Source organism: Cupressus sempervirens, chromosome 5 (genome assembly GCF_028749045.1).
Source record: "Cupressus sempervirens isolate cs-2001-9-10 chromosome 5, ASM2874904v1, whole genome shotgun sequence".
Lineage (NCBI taxonomy): Eukaryota > Viridiplantae > Streptophyta > Pinopsida > Cupressales > Cupressaceae > Cupressus > Cupressus sempervirens.
Genome location: NC_143122.1, coordinates 365,073,158 through 365,101,040, shown reverse-complemented (window position 1 = coordinate 365,101,040; position 27,883 = coordinate 365,073,158). Strand labels below are relative to the sequence as shown.

The 27,883-nt window shown below is 35.8% G+C and overlaps 1 protein-coding gene across 1 annotated transcript in view; it reads left to right on the top strand.

The window, feature by feature from the left end:
- The window catches only part of LOC149556253 (serine/threonine-protein phosphatase BSL3-like), a 56,018-nt gene extending 30,013 nt beyond the window's left edge, over positions 1 to 26,005 (top strand). Inside the window, exons 8-21 of the mRNA XM_089830437.1 lie at positions 6,536 to 6,637; positions 6,789 to 6,870; positions 7,025 to 7,204; positions 15,189 to 15,468; positions 15,637 to 15,880; positions 16,003 to 16,173; positions 16,314 to 16,552; positions 22,041 to 22,125; positions 22,209 to 22,307; positions 22,411 to 22,610; positions 22,726 to 22,801; positions 24,469 to 24,604; positions 24,699 to 24,838; positions 24,943 to 26,005. Coding sequence (XP_089686563.1) covers positions 6,536 to 6,637; positions 6,789 to 6,870; positions 7,025 to 7,204; positions 15,189 to 15,468; positions 15,637 to 15,880; positions 16,003 to 16,173; positions 16,314 to 16,552; positions 22,041 to 22,125; positions 22,209 to 22,307; positions 22,411 to 22,610; positions 22,726 to 22,801; positions 24,469 to 24,604; positions 24,699 to 24,838; positions 24,943 to 25,026 — 2,118 coding nt within the window. The 3' untranslated portion in view covers positions 25,027 to 26,005. The remainder of the gene's footprint in view (positions 1 to 6,535; positions 6,638 to 6,788; positions 6,871 to 7,024; positions 7,205 to 15,188; positions 15,469 to 15,636; positions 15,881 to 16,002; positions 16,174 to 16,313; positions 16,553 to 22,040; positions 22,126 to 22,208; positions 22,308 to 22,410; positions 22,611 to 22,725; positions 22,802 to 24,468; positions 24,605 to 24,698; positions 24,839 to 24,942) is intronic.
- Positions 26,006 to 27,883: the final 1,878 nt, after the last annotated feature.

Genomic DNA, 27,883 nt, shown 5'->3' with positions numbered 1-27,883 from the left:
TGATATGTCGTTGTAGTCTCATGTATCCTCATTCCTCGTTGCCATATTTTTAGCATTTGTTGTAAGTTATTCATTTTTATTGCAAATAATAGCAGCACATATTTGCCAAAGTCTTTTGCTTGCATTGTTTGATTGCCTTTTTGGTTTTCGTTCATTTGTTTTCCATTGTATAATCTATTAAGCTATAGAATTATTCCTTGGGCCACCTAGGATCCAGATTATTGGTACTATAGTAGTGTAGTAGTGTTTCCCGTGTGCTAGGATAAGCACATACACACAACAACAACAAAAGGATAGTTGTCAAGTTGGTTCATCTTCTAAGTTAATAGAGGAACATTATTGTAAGAACAAAAGGGCAAATGGCAAAGAAATAAATCAAAATTGACTTTAAGTGACAAGTAAATGACCGACAACAATTTGTGATGATTTTTTTTTTTGCACAAGAGAAGTATATATTTGGAGTTATGCTGCAAATACTTGAGAATAAACCACCAGAAGTCTCCAAGAAGAACACAAATCACTGTATGATGATCATAAAACTAAGTACTAGCTCTTATATATACCCTTTTTTGGCCAGCTTAACTACTAGGACTATATTAATGCTTGTATGATAGAATTAAGAGTTAAACTAGCCATAGGCCGGTCTGTCATAACACTATGCACACTAAAGGACTAAGGGCATTAAGAGAACTTGTCATTGATCAACTGTGGATGTTTTTGCACAAACTCTTCTTCCCCTTTTAGCATTTTTGTTGGAGAGTTCATCCATTTGATCAAATACTTTGTGCTGTTCTTGATTGCAACCACTTAGCACATGTTTGAAGAATTTTCTTATTGGTTTTCGGTTCTTATCAAGCTTTGGTAGCTCAGTTTGTGCTGCAATTCTTTGTCCAATAATCTTCTTCATATTAAACATAAGACTAGATGTTTTTTTGTTGTCACAGATAACTTACAGTTTATGCTTTGCACTGCCAAACCTCTATAATACCTTATAAGGACCATGATAGTTGGGAGCAATTTTGTTAGCCTTGTATATTTAAGTGACATTTGCTTATATGGTTGTAATTTCACAGAGATCCTGCTTCAATAGTGCTTTCACTGTGGTGCTTATCAGCTTGTTGGTATATACTACATTCTATTTTTAACCATTGCTAAGTTATCTGCAAGACTAGTAAGTACTTCTTGATGATGCTGAATGTGGTCAATAGTCGCTCAAATCTTTGAGTATTGTTGCTAGGGGGAGGTGATTGATGGTGCTGGTATCTCTATAGGGCCAAAAATGGTACATTTTGGATCACGTATGGAAATAAGTTCTATATTACCAGTCTTCTAGTGGCAGTCTTCACACCCGTCTCTCTTATTTATGTGAAGAAAAATATCTTAGATAACCTTGAACTATTTGTTGACTACCTTAATCTATTCATTAGATAACGGACAATGTGCAAGATGACTTTTTGACAACTATGGAAATTTTGAATGGTATTCATAAAGGTTGTTGCTATAGTGCTTGCTAGCATGGGTTGCAACAAAGTGCAAAAAATATGCATGTTTGGTGCGAGGACCATAAGAACCACAACATTTTTCTCTTTAGCTTTGAACAAAACAGGTGATGAATACTTTCTCCCATGGTTGATTCAAAATATCTAAGGGTTGCAGAATATTTCTAGTCTTAGTTGCCTCCCCTTTATTTTGCTACAAATTTCTAAACACACCCCAAAAGAATTCTGATTGCCTAACTAGTTTCTGGAAATTGATTGTGTTTATATTTTTTAATCAATGTTTCGTGTTACACCTAGAGAACCATCATCATATTTTTTCATGATGCTCTGTTGTCCCGATGATGGATCCTTGGGTGTGACCCAAAAAATTGACTCAAAATTAAGCACACAATCAATTTCCAGAAACATATATTATATTGGATTGTGGAAAGCTGCTAGCACTAATTAGAGAAATGTTTGATTATGCCTACACTCTAAATGGTTGGGTTCCTACGTAGGGCCATAAATCATTTACTTTCCATGCACTGTAGGAATTTCTTGATGGGAGTTTGCATTAAACTGCTCTTTTCCATCTTTCTTATGCTTTTTCCCAATCTGCCTACAAGTGGAAATGCTATGCTTTAGTGACTTTTATGGGTTTGTCCGCCCTTAGAGCATTAATGATAATTTTCTCCTTTTCCATATAAATGATCTCAAAATTATATCCCAACATATTTGCAACCTTTTTTTGTTGTTTTTAGGATGACGACCTTTGCTCTAAGAAGTATTTGGGACTATATCATGATATGTTGTTACCTTAAAGTGCCTTTCCCTATGATAAGGCCTCCTTTTCTTGATTCCATATAGGATAATCACTTTTTCCTCGAAAACTTGATTTAACAAATTCTTATATTTGAGTTGGTGATTTTCAAATGCAATGGGTCTTCCTGCTTGCATGTGTATTGCTCCAGTGCCTTATTTTGAAGCATAATTACACGATGAATGTTTAAGAAGTATATTGGGTAGATTTATTTGGAGCTGTGGACTTTGCTTCCTTGAGCTGATCAAAGTCCTTGGTAGCTGCCTTGGTCCTAATTATTTTACACTCCTTTGGTCTTGTGAGAGTCCAACTTACTTGCTCATGTGAAACAATCGGACCTAAGCACTCCAGCATTTTGATTCCAAACACTTAGATGGGTCCTAGCATAATGCTGATGTTGCTCTAGAATTTCAGAAACATGATTGACATGCTGCAAGGTTCCTCAAAAACGTTTGTTACACATTACGATGTCAACACAAAATTGTTTCTATCCAAAGAAATTATATAATTAATTAGATAATGTCCTAATCTATCAAGCATCTGTCTTTAAGATTAGCATAAGGATAAGCTGAAGTGCTAATGATGAATGCATGAAAGCAAGAATGAATAGGTCCCAACAGCAAGGCCCAATATGGTATCAGTGTTAAAACCAAATGCAATCTCTCACAACTGGTGAAATGGAGAAAAACTCAACGGGAAAAAATCCCTCCCCAAAAGAGGATAAAGTAGAAGAGTATATGTGACGAGAATGAAGGACACAACATGCCACATTTATACAATCAATATCTCCCCCATAAGAGAGGAAACGAGGATAGGAATTCTCCAAATGAAGAAGCAACTACTGTGCCAATGATGAAAGCATGAAGATAGAACACGATACACTGCTTGCAAACAACATTTCTCCTTTAGGAAGGAACGGACCACTGGTGATATGAGAACACATACGTATAAATTGGAAGAAGTAGATATGCAAATCCAAATGGTTCGTGCTTTTGGAACTCGTTCAAATGTCACTCTATCCATGAAGGATGATGATATGCTATAGACTAACCAATCACATGGCTGATTAATGTAGAAGGTGACATTGTAGGATTGTGAAAATCGTTGTTGAACAACATCCGCAGGAAATGAAGATGAGTTGACTACATGGCTGAGGTAATAATTCCTCCAAATTCATGAGACTGCAAACAATGAAGCAATGTCTGTCCAATAATAATTACAATTAGGAAGGCAATCAGATACTTGTTGCCATGACTCATTGTAGTACTTGATGAATCACCAACAGAAGATTAATTATTTAGCTTAACAGGAGTAAGATTCTAACCTATCGAGGTACACCAACTCTATAGGTGGAGGAGCAACTTGAGATTGTGAAGAGGTATCATTTGATGGACCAAATACACTCTCAAGCAAGCGTTGAATAACATAATGTGAGACATTAGGACACCATTGATGCACATGTCAATTTCTCCTAGAATATTTACGTTCACAACCCCTTTACATGAGTCATTTTTGTACTCTCAATACAAATGAAACCTTTGATAACAGCTCAAAATGAAATAATCAAACTTCAAAAACCTCTGTACATATAAAGCAGATCCAATAAAGCCCTCTCCCTCAAACAGATCCTTTCTAGGTGCCAAAACGTTCAAGTAATTAACCAGCTAGTGAAAACATGAAAATACAAATAATTTTACTTGGTGCAAAATTTGGAAAAGATGCATACATAGATCTGAAGAGTTTGGGCTCACCTTTTCAATGTTACAAAATAATGAAAAATCAGAGATACTGGTGAGAATTTAAGCTCAGGAGCAAAAACTAGAGACGTAACTTCATATGAGTATCACAGGAATCTGGAGTAGAATCAGAAGATGAAACACCACCACTGGAAAGTTTTTGAAACCGGCAGTTATCAAGCGTGCATCCAGCAAAAAAACGAGTGGAAAAAAAAATGGCTTCACAAACCGGCGATGGCTTCCATAAACCAGGTCGTGGTTGCACACAAAACACAGGAGAAGTCTGCATTTGAACATATTCCATCCGGCAAAACAGTAGCCAAGATATGGGTATTACGAAGTAATTGGTAAAATACTTTCCTTGATAATAACAATGATTGAGAGGTCAATCTATACAAAAGAACGAAACGATGTTTCCTTAGGGAACAATTGTAAAAAATAGAAACTTTCTATTCTATCTAATAGAAAACAAACAGTTATCTACAACCTAACTAAATATTAGAAACATTTTAATATTTACAATAGATTACAAATAGATAATCATTACCTAATAATAGAAGCTATCTATTATTGTAATACCCTCCCTTAATGGTTAATCTATCCACAACACCAAGCTGTTGTCTGAATTTGACAAACTTATCAGGACCAAGAGGCTTGGTGAGAATATCTGCAGTTTGATCCATTGTAGAAACTTACTGCAAGTCTATTGTCCTATCTTCAACCAGCTGTCATATGTAGTGATGATGAACATCCACATGCTTGGTTCGTTCATGGAAGATTGCTAATTTGATAACACCTTCATTATTAACAAACAATGTGGTCGGCCCTGTTGGTGACATCTGCATATCCCCAAGCATCTGACGAAGCCAAACAACTTCATGATGTCCCTCTGTATTCAGCCTCTATGGAGGAGAGACAAATGGCCTGAAAATAAAAAGTCAACTTCTGGATATGTGTTTAGTTTCGGATCTGGTGCCATCACATGGACCAGTAAGAAGCAATAGGCAGCTGGTTGAAGATGGGATGAAAATACTTAGCTTCTATTATTAGTCAATGGTTATCATTTGTAAAAATTAGAATGTTTCTAATATTTAGTTAGCTTGTAGATAACTATTAGTATTCTATTAGCTAGAATAGAATGTTTCTATTCTTTACGATCATTTCCGAAGGAAACATCATTCATTCTTCTTGTATATATTGATCTATTGATCAATGTTAAATATAAAGCAAATATTTACCAATACTTCGTAATAAAAGTGTGTCCAGGACTGATCCTTCTTAGAGGCACATTCAAGAAGAGATGAACAATAGTCAATTATGTACGATTTCGTATGAGAGAATGCATTCTGGAGAGAATTCCTATCCTCATTTTCTCTCTAAGCGTCAACACTCTGGTGAGCCACAAGACAATGTACAAACACACCATATACTCAACATTGAAGCATTTTAAATAACCCAGCAATCAGGCATTCTACCTTCCAGTCTTCCTTATGAAATGAACAAGCTAAGTGGGCTGATGTGTATTAACAAACAATGCTGTCACTCGCTAGAGTGTCCAAGTTCACACAGAGGGTTGTCAATTCTACTTTACATTGTTCAATTGGCTTTTGCCACAAGAGCAGGAGTAGATTGGGTCTTGGCCATTAAGCAAGGGTGCAGTGAAATGTGATGGTCCATGGCATCACTTTGGGGTGAGGGAAATCTAGAATATCAGTCTGAACTTGGTCTTTATGTTACAATGCTTTGAATTACTCGGTCCACCCAATGTCAAAATCCTTTCAAGATAGAAGCCAACCTGGACTAACAGACCTTTTAGCCTAGACACTGGAATACATTCTAGGGAGACTGCTTATTCTACATCCTTTTTATACAGCACCATGAGTTCAGAGCATTTTTCAGCTGCTCCTGTGAAGTAACTCTAATACAATAGATTTTGAAATCTGCTAGTTCTATAGCTTTAATGTAGACATTGCTTTTAAATTTTAACTATGCAAATTATGCCGCTAACTGCTGCCTGAGTGATAACCAGATTTAGATTTTAGGATAGCAGTGTAAAGCAATGCTCATTTTTTAATAATTTTTTTGGGTGGTCTTATTACATACTTTTCTCATTTATGTTTCAAGGATTGGACGACTCAGATTTTAAGATGAAACATAGCATAAAATATTGCAGTGTGTTGTTTCCTTAGCCTGCTTAATTATATGTACCATTTATTGGTTTTTTCTTTAAGGATATCTTATACATCTTCTTGCTATGTTTCTGTTGATTACTGTAATTCAATATTTTCTGCTACAAACATGTCGTCGGGGCTTTCTACGATTCCTTCAAGTATCTACTGCTCCATTCCATAACATTTATGTTTATTGTTTTATACCTTGATCCATGCTTGCCTAGTGTTTAGAACATACATAACCTTTTCTGAAAAAATAGCTGTTGCAATTGATGCTGTATTTGTAAGGTTCAGTGATTCACACATGATTTTCATATTTGAATTTTGTAGCCTTTGTCCAGTGCATATGGTCTTGCAAAACACAGAGATGGGCGCTGGGAATGGGCAATTGCTCCTGGTGTATCACCTTCTCCTAGATATCAACATGCGGCTGTAAGTGGGCAATGACAAATCAGCTATTGAACATGCTTACACTCAAACATACACAGACAAATAAAATGTCACAGCACACACAATGGTGATGATTTTTGTTCTTTGGGACTTCTTGCTTACTCATAAACCTTATTGAACTGGTTGTAATCAGGTTTTTGTTAATGCAAGACTCCATGTCTCTGGGGGAGCCCTTGGCGGGGGACGAATGGTAGAAGATTCTTCTAGTGTTGCAGGTATGTTTGATTTGTGCTTCAGAACTTGATTTAATATTAATGATTTCAATGAGAACTCCCTCTGCAACAGGGAGATACTTAGCTGACAATTTTACACACCCACAACTAATGATTTTTATGTCTTTGATTTTTCTTTCTTTCTTTTTTTATGCAGTTTTGGACACTGCAGCTGGCGTCTGGTGTGACAGCAAGTCTGTTGTTACAAGTCCCCGGACTGGAAGGTATAGTGCAGATGCAGCTGGTGGGGATGCATCAGTTGAACTTACAAGGCGTTGTCGTCATGCAGCAGCAGCTGTGGGTGATCTAATTTATATTTATGGTGGCCTGCGTGGGGGTATGTATCATTTTCCAAAGAAAATCAAACTTCAAGAATGGAACGCTATAACTGGTTTTGTAGCTTGAATATACAAGATTTCTAGTTTGTAACATATGGGTCCTAAGATGTAAATTGTGACAAGCACAACACATTGGCTGGTAGCAAATGGAAAGGTTTGTATTTGCAGTGAACCAAAAACTAGAACAGGCCATTTGACAGTTTATTAAGCATTGCCATTTTACTACTTTTTAAAATTTTGCTAATTTTATTGTTCTCACTGTAATTTTTTCCGTGATAGTTTGAGTAGAGACACCTTATAGGCTTATATGCTTTGCTGTAAGAACACATAATACAGAGTTTATCATTACAAATATTTCCTTTTGCTAAAATTCGAATCTCTTTTATATTTGTGCAATTTATATATGTTTGTGTTATTATCCTTTGTACTCATACTCCTTTTGAATGTCTTGCTTCTCATATGATGATTTTTGATTATATTATTAATTTCTCCTGTGAAATAGTTATAAAAAACTGCATGTCTTCAATGAAAACTGGTGGGTGGAATATATTCTCCACATTTTGCAAGGAATTCTTTAGTGAATTGGGACCATCATAAATTGCTAAAAAAGTGTGAAATATAATATAGTTGTCAAAGTAACTGTGAGGACAAATGGAAACTGTTGGGTGGAATTCTTCAACATGCCAGTTGTAGGTTAAGGACATGACATTGACTTGGTTGTAAATTTTTTGAAGTGACCTGTTTTACTATCTTGTAAATATTATCAATGAAAGAACTGAGATATAGGAATAATGGGCTATGAGATAAGTTCCTCAGCTTGAGATGGTAAGAGGTAGTTTTGAAGCCATATGCATTTAGAACAGATAAGCAAATCATATAACTACCTTGGATTTCCTCACGCATATCATATCTGTAGACCATGTATTTGTGAGAAGCATATATAATGTTTTTTTCAAAAGATTGTCATCCTGCAATTATCTCTATTGTGTAACTGAGTTTGGGCAGGATGCTTGTAGAGGCATAACTGTAAATTAGTATGTTACGATGCCTGTAGAGGTTTAATGGTAAAATGGTATGCCACTTGACTACTAGCAAAGCTACTCCCATCTTGTGCATGTAGTATAGAAAGAGATGGCATGTGAAAAAAACTTCAATTAGGCAGTTGTTTCATTTCTAATCTAGTGAATAACAAGCCCGTTCTGTAGTCTCACTTTTGAATTTTTCAGTACCTTTAACCAACATCAACTGCTTCACGTTTGTGTTTATGTTTAGTTTAGCAATGAATAGATTTGAGTTAGTCCCCAGCTATTTAGAGTAATAAAACAATTCGTAGTAAAATTGAAATCAAATTTTAATTACTTATAAATGGAAAATAAGTAACGAGGAAAAAAAAAATTAAGTAGTTGTTTATTTGCATCATTTTGTGCTTGCTTATTATCATTTTATGTAATCTGCAGCATGACAAGCCTGTTATAGAGTCTCATTTTTCAGTACCTTCAACCAACATCAACCTCTTTATGTTTGTGTTCAAGTTTAGTTTGGTGATGAATAAATTGGAATTAGTTTCAAGCTATTTAAATTAAGAGAAAAATTCTTATTAGAATTTAAATCAAAGTTTAGTTTCTCATATTTTCATGATAAGTAAATTCAAACCAAATTCTAATTTATATATCTAAAATTTTATTAACTCGTACAATGTTTAAATAGAAATAGAAAGCAAATAGAAAAGTTAAAAATAATGAAATGCTGAAATATCTAAGTTGCTGGTTTGGATTCCTGTATGGATGAGGGTTCAAGATTTGGGTTCGAAATTTGTCAAACATTTTATTTGGGCTGGGTTTGAATCTGTTTTGGGTTTGTCCGACCAATATTTTTTCTAAATACACACACACACACACACATGCAGCACAAAACTTGTTCATAATGCTAGTATGCTAATATTAAAGCAACATAGCAAAATATACCACCGCATATATTAATTGTTTAGTCCAAATGACATAACAAAATGCCAAAATACACCACCATATCAATGTTTGGGTTCATAAACAATAATGTCAACATTAATAAGTAGCCATCACTGATCAAATGCCATAAAAAATGATCTAAGATATCATCATCATTCTGCTGTCGCACATTAGAAGCTCAAAAAGTGCCACTAGCATCGGTACTAGCAATCAGCCTTAGGAGAAGCCTCAACATCACTTGGTAGCTAGTGATCATCATCATCAATTACAAGTGCATCAAAGTGGGCAATCCAATATTTCAATTCCTCACATTTCGATTGAACATCCCAATGTTTTGCCTCCCGTTTTTATACACATTATTTTTGTGTGCTGTGAGCCTCATGTTTGAATTCACAAAGACCAAGTTATATGCCTTCATGGACTTCAGTTTATTGCATTTATTGAGTGGATGAATAATGTGCTCCAATTCCCTCCTGGATGACAATGAACTAGCAACTTATCAAGACTTTCAATTTTGAAATTAGAGAGCTTAGATTTCTGATAACAAATTTTATAAATATATCTTCAATATTCATCAACACGAATATAGAAATTAGAATCTTAGGATTTAAGAACTTGATGGCAATGGGTTATAGGTGGTGGTACAATTGTCCATGGAAATATCACCATTTATGAGCATCAACATTGTTCTTGTCTTCGAGGGCCTTGAGACCACAATGATCTGTGCTTGTGAAACTCATGAATTCAGACCTCACTATAGGTCGAATGCGATCGGTATAAAGTCCTCGAGGGGCTGCCTTGTACCCATGAGCAATTTGAGGATCTTTTTATTGGGCAACCCTAGTGGTACTCTCATTGAGGACTGATTCACTATAGAACCTGGGGCTCGATCTCTCTATCATGATCATCTATAGTTGCTTGAACAACTTTTCTTCAGGATCTTGCTCTGTCATTTATGATCTTTTTAATATCCTTAGTCATGGAGTCTATGCTATCATATACCTCACCCAAGCAAGGCCTATCCATGCCAGTGTATTGGATCATGCTCATTATAGGCTAAGAGAACCTCGTGAGGTACTCAACAAGATCTCACCAAGAGTTATTTAGTATCATTGCCTTCAAGGACAGCTGCCCTGGTATTAGATTGCCTCCATATTAGCATTGATTACCATTCTAAACAATTCCTGGTTAACCTTCACAACGCATCTGAAAACAACAATGTTGGATGCAAAACTAGTATCAACAACCTATTTAAAAATTAAAACAATAATAATTTCAAATCAAGATTATAATTAAAATTTAAAAACATATAAAGTTTACTAAATTCTAAATTTCTAAAACATTTTAATTCTAAATAATTTAACCTACCTTAAGGCTCCAATGTCAAGAATTATCTAAATACGGCTTGCGTCATATGGTAGTTTGTGAAAAACATTTGGATCTCCTTTGATAGAAACATTTGCCATTCTACGAATTTTTATAAACAACACAGAAAGCCACAAGCTAAAATAAAAACAAAACAAAACTAGAGAGCTCATTTAATTTTGTAAAAAATCAAATACAAAAACCTTTAATTAATATTTAACAAACAAAATAAACATAACCCTACCTCTCTTGTAGAAATCATCCTCTACAATGTCTTTGAGGAGTTGTCTACATTTGCAATCACATAGGAGTAGCTTAGAAACAAGCTTAGAACACACAACAATCACCTGTCAACACTGGAGCAATGGCAACCAAAAAGAACGTTTAGCAATGGAAGGAAAAACTCAAGAAGTTTTTCCTTTTACTAAAAAGTGCACAAATTACATATAAATCAACCTTTTTGGTCTTTTTAGTGGTCAGTCTTAGGTGAATAGATCTCAGTTTGCACAAAAAAAAAAGTTTTATGAAAATTCAACGAAAATGGTGTTTTAAAGTCAAATTCGCCCCAAATTCGTTTTGAGTTCCTGCATCCAAACCAAAAATCTTCCAAGTTCTTCAAAAGTCGTACTAGATCCTTTTGAGAGACTTTTTTGCAAGTTTGAGTGCATGCTGCCAAATTTAGAGGGAATTCACACCAAACCAGAATTACCTACGACAAATCTCGAATTCCAGCAGAGAGGAGTGGTAGTGGTAACTTAGTTAAATACAAAAGTAAATAAATATAGAAATTTCAACTAAGAATAACACAGGAAAAGAAAGATTATATAAAATGAAATATAAATTAAAATAAACTAAAAACCTATTTAGTTTACCAAAAATATTAATTAGTAATTTAGAGAAAAATAAAATGTAATAGAAAGTAACTATTGAAACATTTTAGTTAAAAGTTGGAAAATAAAAGCAGAGTTAAAAAAATTATTTGAATTAGAGTTGCTAGCCTTGAACTCGGCAAGCCCAAATTGGGCTCGGCCTTGGCGGCTGGACTCGACAATTAGAAACCCATGAAATTCAAATATTTTTAAGGATTTTAAGTTTTTTCATGCATCATTTAGCCAATTAACATCAAATACACAATAGCTGAGATAAATAGAAGCTACATTGCACACATCCACAAGTTTTCGTAGATCACATAAGTGTAAATGCGAATTTTGGAAAGAAATTACTTAAAGTTAAACTGAATAACATAATAGAAATAAAGTGTCACTGTCAAATGTCTATATATTCATGGAATATATGATCTATTGAATTAAAAGTTCAAATGCTATATGAAAATGAAGGCTCATAGTAGCCTATGTCCTACAACTATGCTTGAGATAGGTCATGAAAGACTTTAGAGACATCCTCTCTCCCTTTGTGTGAGTTCGAACCTCAGTGACATGCTCATTGTGATCATCCTCCTCATCCTCATACACATCCACGTAATCCTCATCATTTTAGTCAGATTCATTACTCTCAACCCCGAGGTCTTGCACTGGATCTCCTCATGCTCTAGCCTCCTCCACTGCCATTGCCACTGCCTCTGCCTCTCGATCAACCTCATCAACCCACTCCAAGTCTTCGTCATTGAAGACATGTTTATTAACTTCAGCTTCAATTTGACCTCAAATAGCCAAAACAAGTTATGGGAGACAACACTGTTGAAGGCATGCTGAATCCTGAAATTTGACTTAGCCTGAATTTTTTTGAAAATCCCCAAAATCTAGAATCTGCATTTTAACTCCTATGAAGCTGAAACCCAACTCAAACATCCTGGCAGTATTTATACAAATATAACTTAAAAGTATAAGAAACTTATACTTCAATGTTATATTTGTATAATTTCTCCTGCCCCTGAGCTGGAAAAAATATTATTTTTCATTGGCTGATGGCAGAGTTTGACTAGAAAGACTTGTCGAGTCTGATGAGTCCATGGAAACTCACCTCAGACTCGGCCGAGTCCGAGGCAAGAGGCCACCAGCCTTGGGACTTGTCGAGTCGTTGAAGGACTTGCCGATTCTTGTAACATTGATTGTATATTCCATGAATATTATAGACTTTTGACAGTGAATAAACGTAAATTCATAATTACAGAAATATTTGAATGAAAGAAAAAGAAAAAGCTAGGCATCAAAAAAGAAAGGGAAAGTTAAATGAGTGGCAGGAACAAAGCAAATATAATGGAGGCGTAGCATGGCTCCTTCACAGTAGGAACTCAAAGTTTTATGGCAGCAGGATATGGCACCTCCATAGCAACACGATGTAACCTTTTCAAGGCAACAGCTTGAAAAGAGCAACAACAGAAGCTTCAAATGCACACGATCCTTATCAACAATAAAATAAATTTGAAGACAAAAAAAAAGACCATCAAATCACCCGCAAATAGAACAAAAAAATGCAGATGGCCATGGCTATAACAATCTCACAGAAAATCTTCAAATTAGACCTTCAATAATTGTTAATGCAGAACGATATCAATCAAAACTTTAAAAAACACAAAGGAGAAACCTAATTGATGCCAATGAGTTATCCGTTCATTGAGGGTAAAAACCCTATCTATTATAATAGTTTTTTATGGTTGTTGGGCAGCATGAATTTTTTGGCCTAATTTAATGTTTATTTTTCTCCTTTTAAAAAACTTCCTAACTTAAGATTTTTTCGCAACAAAACTCAGCGACTCTGCGACACTGCCTACAACTGTTTTCGATGATATTCCAAGACAAAGTAGAATGATATCACTTTGGGCACCTTAGTGTTTCAACCTGTTTAGTTAAAACAGATATGATCAAATCTAAATCAATATTATTATGAGTATCTCTGTTGATATATGAGACCCAAATATATTTTGAACCTCCAATATATTCTAATTCTATAATCTGTAGCTAGTAGGACTCAAAATATTGTGAAACTTTGACACTCTTTATTTTGATTTTGTCTAAAAACTATCAGATGATTTTTAGTATGAAAGGGTTTTGCTATATTTAGCTTGTTCTTCTAGAACCTTAGTTAATGGTCATTTAGGTTTTTTTTATAGTTTTCATAGTTTAGTCTATTTTTAGACCTTTTCTTTATTTAGACAACTTGCTTTTCAGAGTGGGATGGGTTTGATACTTCAGCTAAACCATACCTAATTTTGGGAACAGAACTGGTTATTATATCCAAAGAAAAACACTAACTGCCTTAGTTCACTTAGAATTCAACAACAAAATAGTCTCCAAGGTTTGACTCTTTTTCTATAATAAAACAGCTTATTGCAACTATTTTGTGCAATAGTCTGCCATTTAGTCTATAAAAAATGATATTATCCTCCGTAGCAGTTAAGTTGAAAATTTCAACAAGTGATTAGTAGGAGATATTTTACGCAAGTCAAAATTACACTGTTGGTTCTGATAGCAATATAACAATTTTGACATGCTGCTGGGAATCTCCTATTTATCAATTGATAAGCTTAGGGGACTTTCTAATGAATGGCTCATAAGCCACAATGCTTGCTGAAGGTTTTGCAAATGGGGTTCCAAGCAGAGTGGGTTTACTGTGGAGGAAACTCTATAGTCAAGTTCACACAAACTGGGTTTACTGTGGAGGAAACTCTATAGTCAAGTTCACACGAACTGGAGTACTACTGGGATGGGTGACCTCCCGGGAAGTCCCGGTGCTTTACCTATGTGAGCATCACCTAGATTCAATGAATTGCTAAGTGTTCCATTCATTCTCATGAGAGATGGGTTCGCATGAATATTTCATGAAATATGGGTCGGTGAGTTTGACTAAAAAAAATTACATAGTCGAATCCTAATTGCAATATCACAATTTCAACAAGTGTTAGAAATGGAAGAGGGATGCTATTTAACAATCATCATTTCGTAGTCATGTGCTTCTCTCTTGATGGAACCCTCACATATTTAAATTTCAACAAATGTTGTTGAAGAGACTATTCCTCGTTCTTCATGCAGTTACTTTCCATTTTATCCACCAGTGTTTGTGGTCCAGAATGTTCTGCTGCTCTACCTCAACCTGATTTGGCCATAGCCATCGCCATAGCATCACAACCCTCAAGAAGAAAAGCACCTGCACCCATCAGCTAAAAGCCTTATTGGTTTGACTGACACATTTAAATTGTTGTATAAGATGGCTTGTGAGCAAAATGAGTTTCATGGTTTTCCATTAGGACTGTTTCCAACGTGATGAATTAGGGGCATAGTCAGCCCGTACTCGGCCACAACATATGATGCTTAGAACCACAGAAGTTTCATGCTGAAGTATTTTTTTTAATTGTGCACGATTATATGGGGCTGTGGTATTTTCATTGGGTTTGGCAATGATTTTTCCTGTTTGGAATAAACAGAGTTTACAGATCACGACCAGGATTAATTTATTGTCTATTTTATAGGTTATCTTATTTAGGTTATTTGGTGTCCTTGACTGTGGCTAGAATTATTATTCACCATACTCACCCCTGGTGTCAAGAACTTCTACATTTTAACCTTAAGCACCACTGTCATGTGATCATTTTTTTTATGTGACAGACTATTGTTATTTTAATAGACAGGATTTTTATTTGTCAGCTGAAAAGAACTCAGGTCCTAATTTATTATGTCTGCACCATTATTTTGTACAGGTGTATTGCTTGACGACTTGCTAGTAGCTGAAGATCTTGCAGCAGCTGAAACAACATCAGCTGCATCCCATGCAGCAGCAGTTGCTGCTACAACAATTGGTAATGTGCAACAAGGAACAAATGTACGGAATTATCCTTATGGTGATGGACGAGCAAGGCACTTGCCTACGGAAGCTGTCTCTGATGGTGCTGTTGTAATGGGAAGCCCTGTTGCACCTCCAATCAATGGGGACATGTTCAGGGATATCAGTACAGAAAATGCAATAATTCCAGGACAGAGGTAAACATGTCTATGCAGTTATTTATTAAAGAACAAATTTGTGTATACACTCTTAACATCCCAAGAGGTTCTAGATATGTTTTGTTCATTGCATCTCTTAAACAAATTTGTTGCTTTCATGAATCTATTCTTACTTAGGCAGTCAGTGACTAATTTTCCACTTTGCAGGAGGTTGGGCAAAGGTGTAGAGTCTCTAGTAGAGGCCTCAGCTGCTGAGGCTGAAGCTATAAGTGCAGCACTGGCTGCTGCTAAGGCTCGGCAGAGTAATGGAATAGTAGATCAATCTCCTGATAGAGATGGTGGTGCAGACTCAACCTTGAGTGGGAAGAAACTAACTACACCAAGCAAGGTCCAAGATGCAGTAGTGCCAAACTACACTCCACCAACTGGAGTTAGGCTTCATCATAGAGCGGTACTGGGATTTATTCTAAGTTGAAGCAATCCAGGATCAATTCTGAAAAGTAGATGTATGAATTACCAGTTTGAGGTGATTTCTGCAATATATATGACTTGTCTCTTTTTCTGCCTCTTTAGGTAGTCGTTGCCGCAGAGACTGGTGGAGCCTTGGGTGGAATGGTAAGATCACTTTCCATAGATCAGTTTGAAAATGAAGGTCGTCGAGTGAGCTACGGAACACCTGAGAGTGCCAATGCAGCAAGAAAGTTGTTGGACAGACAAATGTCAATCAACAGTGTGCCCAAAAAGGTGATTAATGACATGTCTTTTTTCATCCGAATATTCAAAAGTGGCCTGAAATACTCTATATATAAAGTCTCATTAACAGAATTGACTTTTTCCAGAATCAAGGTGTATTGAATGGATTGATTGATCATTGATGTATGCAGGTCTTAGCATATTTATTAAAGCCTCGGGGCTGGAAGCCTCCAGTACGCAGACAATTCTTCTTAGATTGCAATGAAATTGCTGAACTTTGTGATACTTCAGAGCGAATTTTTTCTCGTGAACCAAGTGTGTTGCAGATCAAGGCTCCTGTCAAAATATTTGGGGATTTACATGGTCAGTTTGGGGATCTGATGCGTTTATTTGATGAGTATGGAGCTCCATCAACTGCAGGTGACATAACGTAAGTGTATATTTGTGCTGATGTAAAGTAGGAAGCACTTTGGTTATGTAGATTTATGTTATAGATTCATGGTTATATTTTTTGATTCTTTCTGAATGCATACTAGTATAGGGTATAACATTGATAGTTTCTTTTTAATTGTAATTTGTAACAACTGAAATAATGCAAGTCTAGGACACACTGCATAGGTTGTAGTGGAAACAATAGTTTTAATGTCATCTTACAAATCATGCTCCTGAATTGTCTGACTTTTTAGCATATCCGGTTTACACAAATTTGTAAATTGACCACACGGTAAATACTTTCTTAACAGTCATTAAAATATTTTTTTTGTTTGATATAAAATCTCCATATAAGATTTGATGTATAAGGAGATAATCTCCATCTTTTGCCCAATTACATTAATGATTAATTTAATTTTCCTTATGAAAAGTGTGGAAGAAATGTATTAATTTTCAATCTTTTTTGGCTGCCATCCTTTTACAGTTAATATTATTGAAGTATTAATTCAAGGTTAGAATTCAACTTTGAGTTTGGCAACAATAAAATTTGAATAACGTTTAGAAAGGTAAAAATTTGGCATTGAATTTGCCTTTATATAAGTTTATGTTTTTTTTTTAAATGGATAATATAGCTCTAAAGTAGGTTAACATTGCTATATAGTTTCAAACTAAAATTATATTATAAAATAAAATAAGTTTGATATAAAACAATCTAATTGAGTTAATTAATTATATAAATTAACTAATATTATATTGAAAATGATAAAATTTGGATATTAAATTAAAATAATAAATTTGAACTTCAAATTTAGGGCCTGATGAACTATATTCCCGCTTGGATTTCTCCCCTCTTCCAAATAGCTGAACATATTTTTGGTAATAAAAGCACAAGCATGGTTTTAACTTTTGTACAAAATCTAAGGTGAATAATTTGTACGTCCTACATTATGCTCGCCAAACCCTGTGACATGGAACACACTCAAACATAAGTAATTAATTGACTCTAGAAAGCTCTTCAATAGATACATTCAAGTTGTTATACTTAGGGGCTATGTTCAATGCTTTGTTGCCCCTTCCTTGTAATGATCTTGCTTATGTGATAAGAAGATGCAAGCTAGAATCAACACAAACCAAGTCTTTTGCTTATTTCGCAGCCAATTGGCTAAGCCTAATTGAGTGGATAAAGGAGTATATAATCCAATTCTGTTTAGCCAAGGAAGATCTTGCAACTTGTTGAAATTGGAAAGGAAGTCTACACAATTTAGAAATAGAAAATGCAAAATAAATATTTCTAAAACAAAGAGTGGGAAGTACTAAAGTCTACAATACAAATGCTAAAAAATAAAAAATAAATACTTATGATAGAGCTTGGTTGCAAGAGGCTGGAAGAAAAAATTCTGTTGACCATGAAGGTACCACCATGTATGAGTATCTTTTTTGCATTGGTTTTGAAAAGCACATACGATATTGTCATGAGATGAATTTTCCACACCCTTTCGTAACATTATTCACTACTTGGATTTGAGAAGAATCTTTGTAATGTGGAATTGTACCCATCAACAACTCTACTATCTTTGCATGGTTCAGTTTTCTTTGGCAAAGAAAGTATCTCTGCGCTACTATTTATGGGAGATAATGCATATGCAAGGAGGTGCAATGGTTTGCTCACCTTGTTCCAAGAGTGAAGGATGTTTTTTTCCAGACTTCGAAAACCTGTTCCTTTGAGGTCATTTTCTTTGAGTGCTATTATGGCCTTCATTGTTTCTGTCATGGAATTTGCCATTGTAGATTTCCCCCGAATGTGGCTGATTTGTGTCAGTGAAATTGATCATACCCAATGTGGCTGATTTGTGTCAGTGAAATTGATCATACCCATGATAGGCTGAATGAAACTCAAGACATAGGACATACAAGCCCAACAATCATCATCTATGATCAATGGCATGATCTTTTGGGAGTTCTCTGAAGTTGATTGCTTCCACTTCATTGGTGGCCAATAGCCATGACATCCAATGCCTCTTACAATTTAACAAATTGTCTCAAGATGATAAAATAAGTTGATAATCCATTAAAATATAAGCAAAGATGCGAAAATTCAAATTTAAAAATAAATCAAATATATATCTAAATCTATGTTCAACAATTCTGAATTCTAGAAAGCCCTGAAAATGCCTTGTGACACACAGTGGTTTGTCACAAATACCCAATCCTTTTTCAGTGCCAAGTGCTTGCATCACCAAAAGGGAGTGTATATATAGAGTGTATGGTGTCCAAAAGATGTTTGCATACGTTCCTCAACCAAAACACCTATAGACCTGCCATTTTTCGCATTGTCCCTAATGACTTGTGACAATATTTTTAAGGCCTACCATCTCTACGGACAAACTGAGGATTTTAGAAATGAATTTTGCATCCTTGAGTTGCTTCTCACCATTAATTGCCTTCAAAACCATTGACTGCAATAATATTTATTTAATGTTGGTTTTTTTACAATCTTTCCATCCATCAAAAACAATACATTCACGTTTCTATCCAAGAATGCCTAGATTTTTTTAAAGCAATGTCTCTACAATGTTCTTTCTTTGGTCAATAATGTGATGCACACATTTGATACCCAAGACTTGTGAAACCAGAAGGTGCACTATTGATGCTGTCCCCATATCCTGCCTATATGGTATTTTCATCAAGTTGAAAGGAAGACCATTGGCATAAATGAAACATCCAAATTTCTCCTCTGCAGTGTATTTCCAAAAAAGGATGTTGGGATGGCATTATTGAATTTGTAGGTTTTCTCATTGATTGGTTTCCTTGCTAAAGGATGAGATTTTAATTATGCTCTTCTCATTCCTTCACGAATGCGATAAATTTGTTTTGGTAACCCCTTGCGCATTAGTGAGCTTTCACTTGATTATACAAGTTTTTGAATTGGACACACTAAACACAATTCCAAATGAATGCCCTGCCTCCTAGATGCTGTTCAAGCATCATAATTATTTTCCATAAAGGAGATGCTTGATCATGTCTATTATTTTTAATATCAATACCCAAAGAACTTTAACAAGTGGCCTTTCCACATAGAAATCAATTTGGGTTTTTTGTTATAAGGAATTCAAATTATAATATTTTCTGTTAAAATAAATCCAACACTACAATTTGTAAAAAATAGTGAAAATTGAAACAGAGAGCAAAACACATTATCAAAATCTTGAATTTTATTTCTTTCTGTTTTTCTTGACAAAGTTTAATAAAAACTCGTGGAAATTTGTAAAAGGACTAAAGAACCAATTAAAATGTTTATCTTAGATGAGTAGATTCTATTTGTGCAAGTTATCTTCATCCCTTGGCTCTTTCTGGTTGATCTCCTTTGGAAAAACCTACCTTTCAGAATGCAAATATGTTGAGTGTTGGAGAGAAATGAAATTACCAAGGGGTGAAAATTGCCTGTGACCTGTTGGTGGTTGTAAATGCACCCAAAGATTGTGTGGTTCTAATGGTATGCTTGTCACATAACCACGTGCTATGTCATAGGCTCACTGATTTTTTGAATGAAGTTCAAATTCTTGGCCAACATAATCTAAAAAGTTTGTTCAAATTCACCTTAGAGTTTGTGTGGAACCATGGTCAGGCTTCAATTAATGAAAGTTAGTAGGTGACCAACTGTGTTTGGTTGCACAAAGCAGAATCAAGAGCTTCACAATTCAAGAGTTGAAGACTTATCATATTTTTCGATCAAGTAGTTTGAAGTAGCTGTGCACTGGAAGCAATTGTAAACATCTAATCAGAGCTGTAATTGATTGCAGATTGCCTCGACCTTTTGATAGGACACATCTCAAATGTACTCTCCCTTATGGTTGAAGTAGCTCTTGGGGTTGCTCGGCTCAATGTTTTGCTTGCAGAACGTAATCCATTGCCTAGGCGAGCTTTTTCACTAGAGCCATAGTAAGCAAGCTTGTCCACGAGAGAAGCCATGCCTAGGATGGACAGGATTGTGTTTCTTGTCAGTATCACCAGCTCTTTCTCCTGGTCTACTTTCAATTGTATTGTGTTTGTCGTCACTATCCATGGCTCTCTCCTGGTCTTCTGTCAATAGTATTGTGTTTTTGTCATCAACAGTGTTCTTTCTTTGGGTCTTCTGTCAACATACTACACAAGTTTGACTTTTGGCTTGGTTTGCCATGTTGTGCACCCTTCAGGCCGATCAAGGAGACAGATCTTACATCGCTTTGTTCATGGTTGCATTTTCTACTTCGCCCCGCTTCAACAGCCTAAAGTGTTGTTTAATTCTTTTTCAAAGACTTGATTTCCAAATTTATGATTCAATATACAAAATCTACCATATTTATAATGTCTATAGTAATACATTAAAATTAAATTTTTTAGCATATTTGAATTATGACGTTTTAAAATTTTATTATAATGTACTCAAGTTTAATATAACATTGTCTTATTTTTATAATTTTAATTTAAAAAATGCAAAACTATGTTTCTATGATCAGATATGCTATCCTAACAGGCTGCCCTTTTTTATTGTTCCTGATAAATGCTACATATTGTCCATTGATTCATTTTGTATCAACATTTGTACTTCGCTCTTCACCCATTTCAAGCTTGCTTCTTTTCTATGCAACAAAATTTTGTGTACCATAATCAATTGCAACTTTGTCCTTTTCTGCCATTTTTGTAAGACCATAGGCATAGATGTAACAAAATCTTGAAATTCTAGTAATCTTGAATGAGTATGATGTCAATCCAGCTCTGTTGTACTCATAATGATCAGTTACATCCTGGCCATTAGGCAGTAATTTCTGAGATGAACTTGCTGCATTTTAATAATAATTTGTTTCCTCCTTTATGGCTCATAATTTTTTTTTGTGGAGCCATTTTCTTTATTGAACTTAAAAACTGTGTTAAGGAGTTCCACATTAATAATAATTTAATATCATTGAGGAACACTGTATTTGTTTCTAAGAAATGTGTAGTCCTTAAATGTGACATATGTTTTCTATTGGAAACTGAGTTTTGGTTAGACGATAAAAAGCTCTTGCTGTGTTTTGTTCCTTAAGTGTCACTGTGATGAAATAAATATCTTAAACCTGGGATTTGTGTTTTAACTTTTATGGGTTCGATGACCAAACTTGCATAATAGTTTACAAAATTGGAAGAACAGCTGAAACAACTAGTTTGCTTCTCTCAACTTAAAAAACAATAATTTGAAATTAGAACATTTGGATGTGGAAATCAATTATTGACGTTACTTGTATAGTGGGTGGCATCAGTATACTCTGCCATTCATGTGTATTATTTTATCTGTAATGAGATGGACGACACCAACCCTGTTTAAGGTGCTTAGAGTAAGTGAACTGTTATTTTCTGAAGTTCTGATTCTGAATTTCAGTTTTGAACAGCCTGTTAGCACATGTTATGTACTTAATTTTGTGTTGTGATTGTGTTCAATGATTTAATGCTTTTCTACTATTTTCTTCCAGGTATATTGACTATCTCTTTCTGGGAGACTATGTTGATAGAGGGCAACATAGTCTAGAAACAATATCACTGCTACTGGCCCTTAAGGTTAGAGAATGAGAACAATATTAAATTCTTATAAATGCAATGTTTGTGTCGCTGGTGCTTATTGTATTATAAATATCTTTCAGGTTGAGTATCCACACAATGTTCATTTAATCCGGGGTAACCATGAAGCTGCAGATATTAATGCTCTTTTTGGGTTCCGAATCGAGTGCATTGAACGCATGGTAAATATAATCCCAAAACATTGGCAATATATGTGTTTTTTTATATAAAACTCGTATTTGCAAGCATTTTCTTACTTGGTATGTTGTATTTTCAAATGAGCAGGGAGAGAGGGATGGAATATGGGCATGGCATCGCATCAATCAACTCTTTAATTGGTTGCCTTTGGCAGCACTCATTGAGAAGAAAATAATATGTATGCATGGTGGAATTGGCAGGTCAATTAACCATATAGAGCAGATTGAAAATTTGCAACGTCCAATAACTATGGAGGCAGGATCTGTGGTTCTGATGGATTTATTATGGTAGTAGCTTCTGTCTATTGTTTTTTTCTGAGGAAATTTCTGCACATTAGAAACAGTGATACATTAAATGTAGACGTAATGTATTTTGCTAAAGGCCTACATTCCTATCTTCCAGGTCAGATCCAACTGAGAATGACAGTGTTGAAGGTTTGCGGCCAAATGCTCGAGGACCTGGTCTAGTTACATTTGGGGTGAGTTTGAAAGTTTTAAAATGGGTTGGACGAAATCAACTTCTAGATATATAGCTAGTCAGCAATGCCAGTATCTTGTAACCTATAACTAGGATATTCAAATGATCACCTTTATATAAACATCTTGGGTGACATTTTTTTTGATTGGTAATAGTTATATTTTTTTAATATTTAAAAGAGGAATACGTTCAGCCATTAGATTGGCAGATGAAAATTTGAAATTCTTTCCAAAACTCCCCAACATGTGCCATTAAGGCCTGCACCTATCAGCTGCCCTAATCAGACACCCTACAACCATTAGTATTACAGCTGAGCTACATGGAAAATATATACACCCATACATTACAAAATTGGGCGAGACCAACATACTAAAAGTTGCAGAAAAACACCACATTATTGGAACCAGCACCATGTTTGTACCTCCAAGAGATTGGGAATGAAAGCACCACCACTGTTCGCATGGCCGTCCCCGCTGCATCTTCCGTCCACCCCCAGCACGGGTTGCCTGCCCAGATGCTGCCACAGACTTCACTGGGGTTGATTTCATCTTTCTTCTGTGCTCCACTTCCAGCTGCTCCTGCTCCCTCACATATACCAAAAGCTTCTCCCATCTTTTACGTGCTATCCGGGCTTGAATTGGCCAAGAGAAACTCCAAGTGATCAGAGGCTGCAAATCACCCATGCCACCTCCAATGACCTGCCATGGCCATGGCCCCGGCCCTGGCTCCATGTGCAGAACAATGGCTGGTACAGAACGACCCTCAATGGAATCCACACCCCTTGTTCTGAGCTGCTGAGCCCAAGCAAGAAATAGGGAAGAAATATCCAGGTTAGTCCAAGGCCGAATATCTGCATCCAGATATTCATATCAAAGATTTTACACACGTGGTCCCAGAAACAGAGATGGTCAAGCTTAAAGTGCCCCTCATTCTCTTCACAGTGATCACTTCCCACTCCCCTAAAGGTGGGATGCTGATTGGGAGAATCCAGTGAAAAATCGGCCTCCGTACTAACACCCACAGCCACCCCACAGAGCAAATACTATTAAGCAAACAAACACCACAAACTCAAAAATGTTTTTGACCTACAGTAGTATCTCAACAAATGCCTTGAAGGACAATGGAGATCGCTAGAAAGCGATAGCCCATGTCATCCAATTGCTGCTGAATGACTTGGTTCGCATCTTCATCTGCAATGAAAAATGGTGAATAAATTATAATAAATTCCATCCCATCGACATGGTACCACCTCATCATGACCACTCAAGCCCTGCACACCACATTACCTCCACCTCGAAGCCCCGGTACCACCTCATGCTAAGCGATATGAAATGGACCCCAATCTCCCCTTTGCAAAACTTCAAAAAATATTTTCAATTGTGTCACCTTCTAATTACTAAAATCTAAATTTCTGGAGTCTTCAAATAATTCAAAATCTTCATGGTCTGGCCCCCAGGCACCAACATTAGGAAGCTTGAATGCCACATCATTTGCGTCTCGAAAAACATAAGTAACTTCTTCGGTGACACTAATTTTCTTTTCTTGATCATGTAAAATATATTAGAGAGGGATGGCTATTTTAATCTATATAACAATTTGCACAGAACTTTGTCTCATTTTTCTATGAAAAGCTAATTATTGAGATAATGGTGATTTTTAACTTTGCAGCCGGATAGAGTGATGGAATTTTGCAATAATAACGATCTACAGCTAATCGTACGAGCACATGAATGTGTCATGGATGGTTTTGAGCGCTTTGCTCAAGGCCATTTAATCACCCTTTTCTCGGCTACAAATTACTGTGGTAATTTAAAGATAAATACTTGATCTACAGACTTCAATAAGCAGAGGTTTGAGCTTTAATGGTGTGCTGACTGCAAATAAGTTAATTGTTGCAGGTACTGCAAACAATGCTGGTGCAATCTTAGTCCTTGGCAGAGATCTTGTTGTAGTCCCCAAACTTATCCACCCTCTTCCTCCAGCTATTACATCACCTGAAACATCACCTGAACGCCATGCAGAGGACACATGGATGCAGGTATTGTTTCTTTTCATTTTGAATGTTGTATCTTTAGAAGATCTGCCATCTTTTGGTATATTTTATTTTAATCATTCATTCTTCATGTTTTTGACTTGTAATAGGAGCTCAATGTTCAGAGACCTCCGACACCTACGAGAGGACGTCCTCAGACTGCAAATGATCGTGGCTCCCTTGCCTGGATTTAAAACCTGTGTTTTTGTTTCCCTTACACAAGATGTACAGCCCGGAGTCTCTGCTGCTTGATGGTTAGGATCTGTAAAATATATAGCAGTTTTTACTGCATAAACGTCAGCCATTTCCTTTGAGCTTTGCTTTCATCCATCACACAACTGTGCATCTGACTCTGCTTACTCTCCAAGATGTTTCTGTAGAAAAGTCTTTGATGAAATGAGTGATACTAGTTTCCATTACAAGTTATGGCTGAATGAGGACCTAAATAATGGGTGATGCTGCCGTATAAATCCAAGACACAGCGACAGCTGCAATTGGTGGTCTTGCACACATCTTCGAGATTTAGTGATGGATACAGTTTCAAGAGCCATTGATATGGTTAAAGCATCTGGAAGTTGGCACGTTGTTTGAATTGAAGAGAAACAGGAAAGCTGAATTCTAACATTCCCTAAGGAGTATAAATTGAGTCCTCAGTGAGATGGTAGCCATTGTTTTTCAAGTCTAATGTGTATTTGAGCCAAGGGTAGTTAGTTAATAGTTAGTTAATAGGTGTGAGTATTATATATTATTTCTGGGGTTGACAGGCATAGCCTGTACCCAATTCAAATGTTAGCACGAGTCAAAATATCCAGGATTATTGATTTCCATTATTCCTTGTCAATTAATGACTAGATTCGTTGAAGCAGTTTACATCTGCCATCACTTACGCAATATGGTGTGTTGAGCCAAGGGTAGTGAAGTCTGCACTGTAGGCAGACTGAGTACCATATAAGATCTATAAATTGGGCATATTCTGGCACATTCTTATGAATGTAACACATGTAACATAAGTGTGCAGTAAGTGTATGTGCATTTTTATAGTTTCATGTTGTACAACAGAGATTTTTTTGTGTGAAGAATATTATTCAGGGTTTCCAACTACTATCTGCCTTTTTTAGCAGCCAAAAAGGCTGCCACGTTTTGAAAAATAAATTTGATTGGTTTACATAGTCATTTTTGAAAGGTCTTTCTCGAGGAACTGGTTCAACAGCCTTACGTGGCTACCCAGTTCATTTCACAGCTATGACAATTGCCGGCTCATGTAACTTATTTCTCCATAGTTGTATCACTTATGGTAGCGATAATTGTCAAAAGAATACAAATAGTCACGAACCATTACATTTGCCATGCTATAATATTCAGTCGTCAAAGTGGGATTTACACACGCAAACTCAGTTCTTTTTATTTTATTTTTAGCATGTAATTGCGAAGACGTGTTTCAAACACTGCAAGCAAAAAGAGCATTTCATTTGAAAAAATGTCAGTTTTTCCAATTATAAAAACCAGCTATATGTTTCTTGGGATTGGCATTTAAGATTTTTAATGCCACTAAAAATTGTTTTTATTCTCCCTACTGAACCATTTAATATTCATACATGCAATATGCTAATTGTATTCTTAATCTTTATGCACTATATCTGAAATTAATTAAAAATTGACAAATTTCACAAGTTTTATGAATGCTACATCCTTTTAAAAGTAGCCCGTGTTTTACCACGCTTGCTAAAATTAAATTACGTATATGAAAATACATGACAGTTATACCACGGTGTCCTGTTGTGAAATAATTAGAGTTCTCCTTTTGTATTACTTCGAAACTTGCGTTTGCATGCAAAATGTGAAACGACAGTGGCTCGTATAATCTATTTTGTTGCAACTGCATGGCTTTTAGGAAGAATTGTAATGGATATATAGTCGCATTCTTTTCCGGGCTTAATCATGTCAAAACATGATCTTCATGCTAAATAATCGCATATCTAGATTGCTCAATTGTTTTATTGTCTCCAACAGTTTGGACAGTTCCATCAATCAATTGTTTGAGGTGGTTCTGTAGGACATTCGAAATGCATCATCCATCATACAATTGTACTTACCTTCTGATTTTGTCGTACGATGTGTGATGGGAGTTGGTCTACTCTTGTTATTGCCATCTATCTAATCATCGAAGGAGATCCCTCAAATCCAATCTCTTCTTGTTGGTCTTTCTTCTTGTTGCCTTGCACAATCACATATCCAGATTGCTCGACATTAGAAAAATAAATATTGTAGCCCTGATATAGATGTCTACGAAAAAAAATGAGACGATGAGATTTGTCGTGGTTTGTGGATTGAAGCATTTGCTTTTTTTTTTGAACTTGTAAAGACGTGCAAAGAGCATTGGGGATTTTTTCATAACGTACAAGAATATACAGTGGCGTTTTCTATTTGAATTTGTAATAAGAACTTGCTAAAAGAGGCAAACGCTAATTTATAGGGTTTTCGACTAAGGCACTGCAATCGGTCAGAGGAAGCATTACGGAAAATGCACGAGTGTTAGCGTATCGAGCACTATGGCAACCTGTAACGATTAGTATCAAAATCATTCATAATCTTTCATATATCAGGGCTTATGGCCGAGTCTTCCTGATTTGCAGGAATGTATTTCTTTTGAGTGGGAACATATTTTATCAGGTACTGTTCACATATTTCTCATGGCTAAGGGTTTTTTTATTGCTAAATTTGAGAATGTTGGAGATAGAATAAAGATCATTCGTGGTTCTTCCTTCTCTTGGCTGTCCAAACATCACTTGCTGATTATGAAATTGTGGCACCCTGATTTTTTCCCTGCCTTGAATCTTTTTCGAAGTTTCCGATTTGAGTGAGGCTTCTTTATCCCCCCTTTCATTTTTGGGTTGATTCCCTCTTGGAGGTGGTGGGAGATGCTATTGGTGACTTCTTGATGGTTGAAGAAGAGTCATCAAATATTATGCATTCTACTTATGCGAGGATCATTGTGGTGGACATTTCTAAGTGAGTACCTGAGAATATCATGTTGTTGCTTCCTAGTGGTAG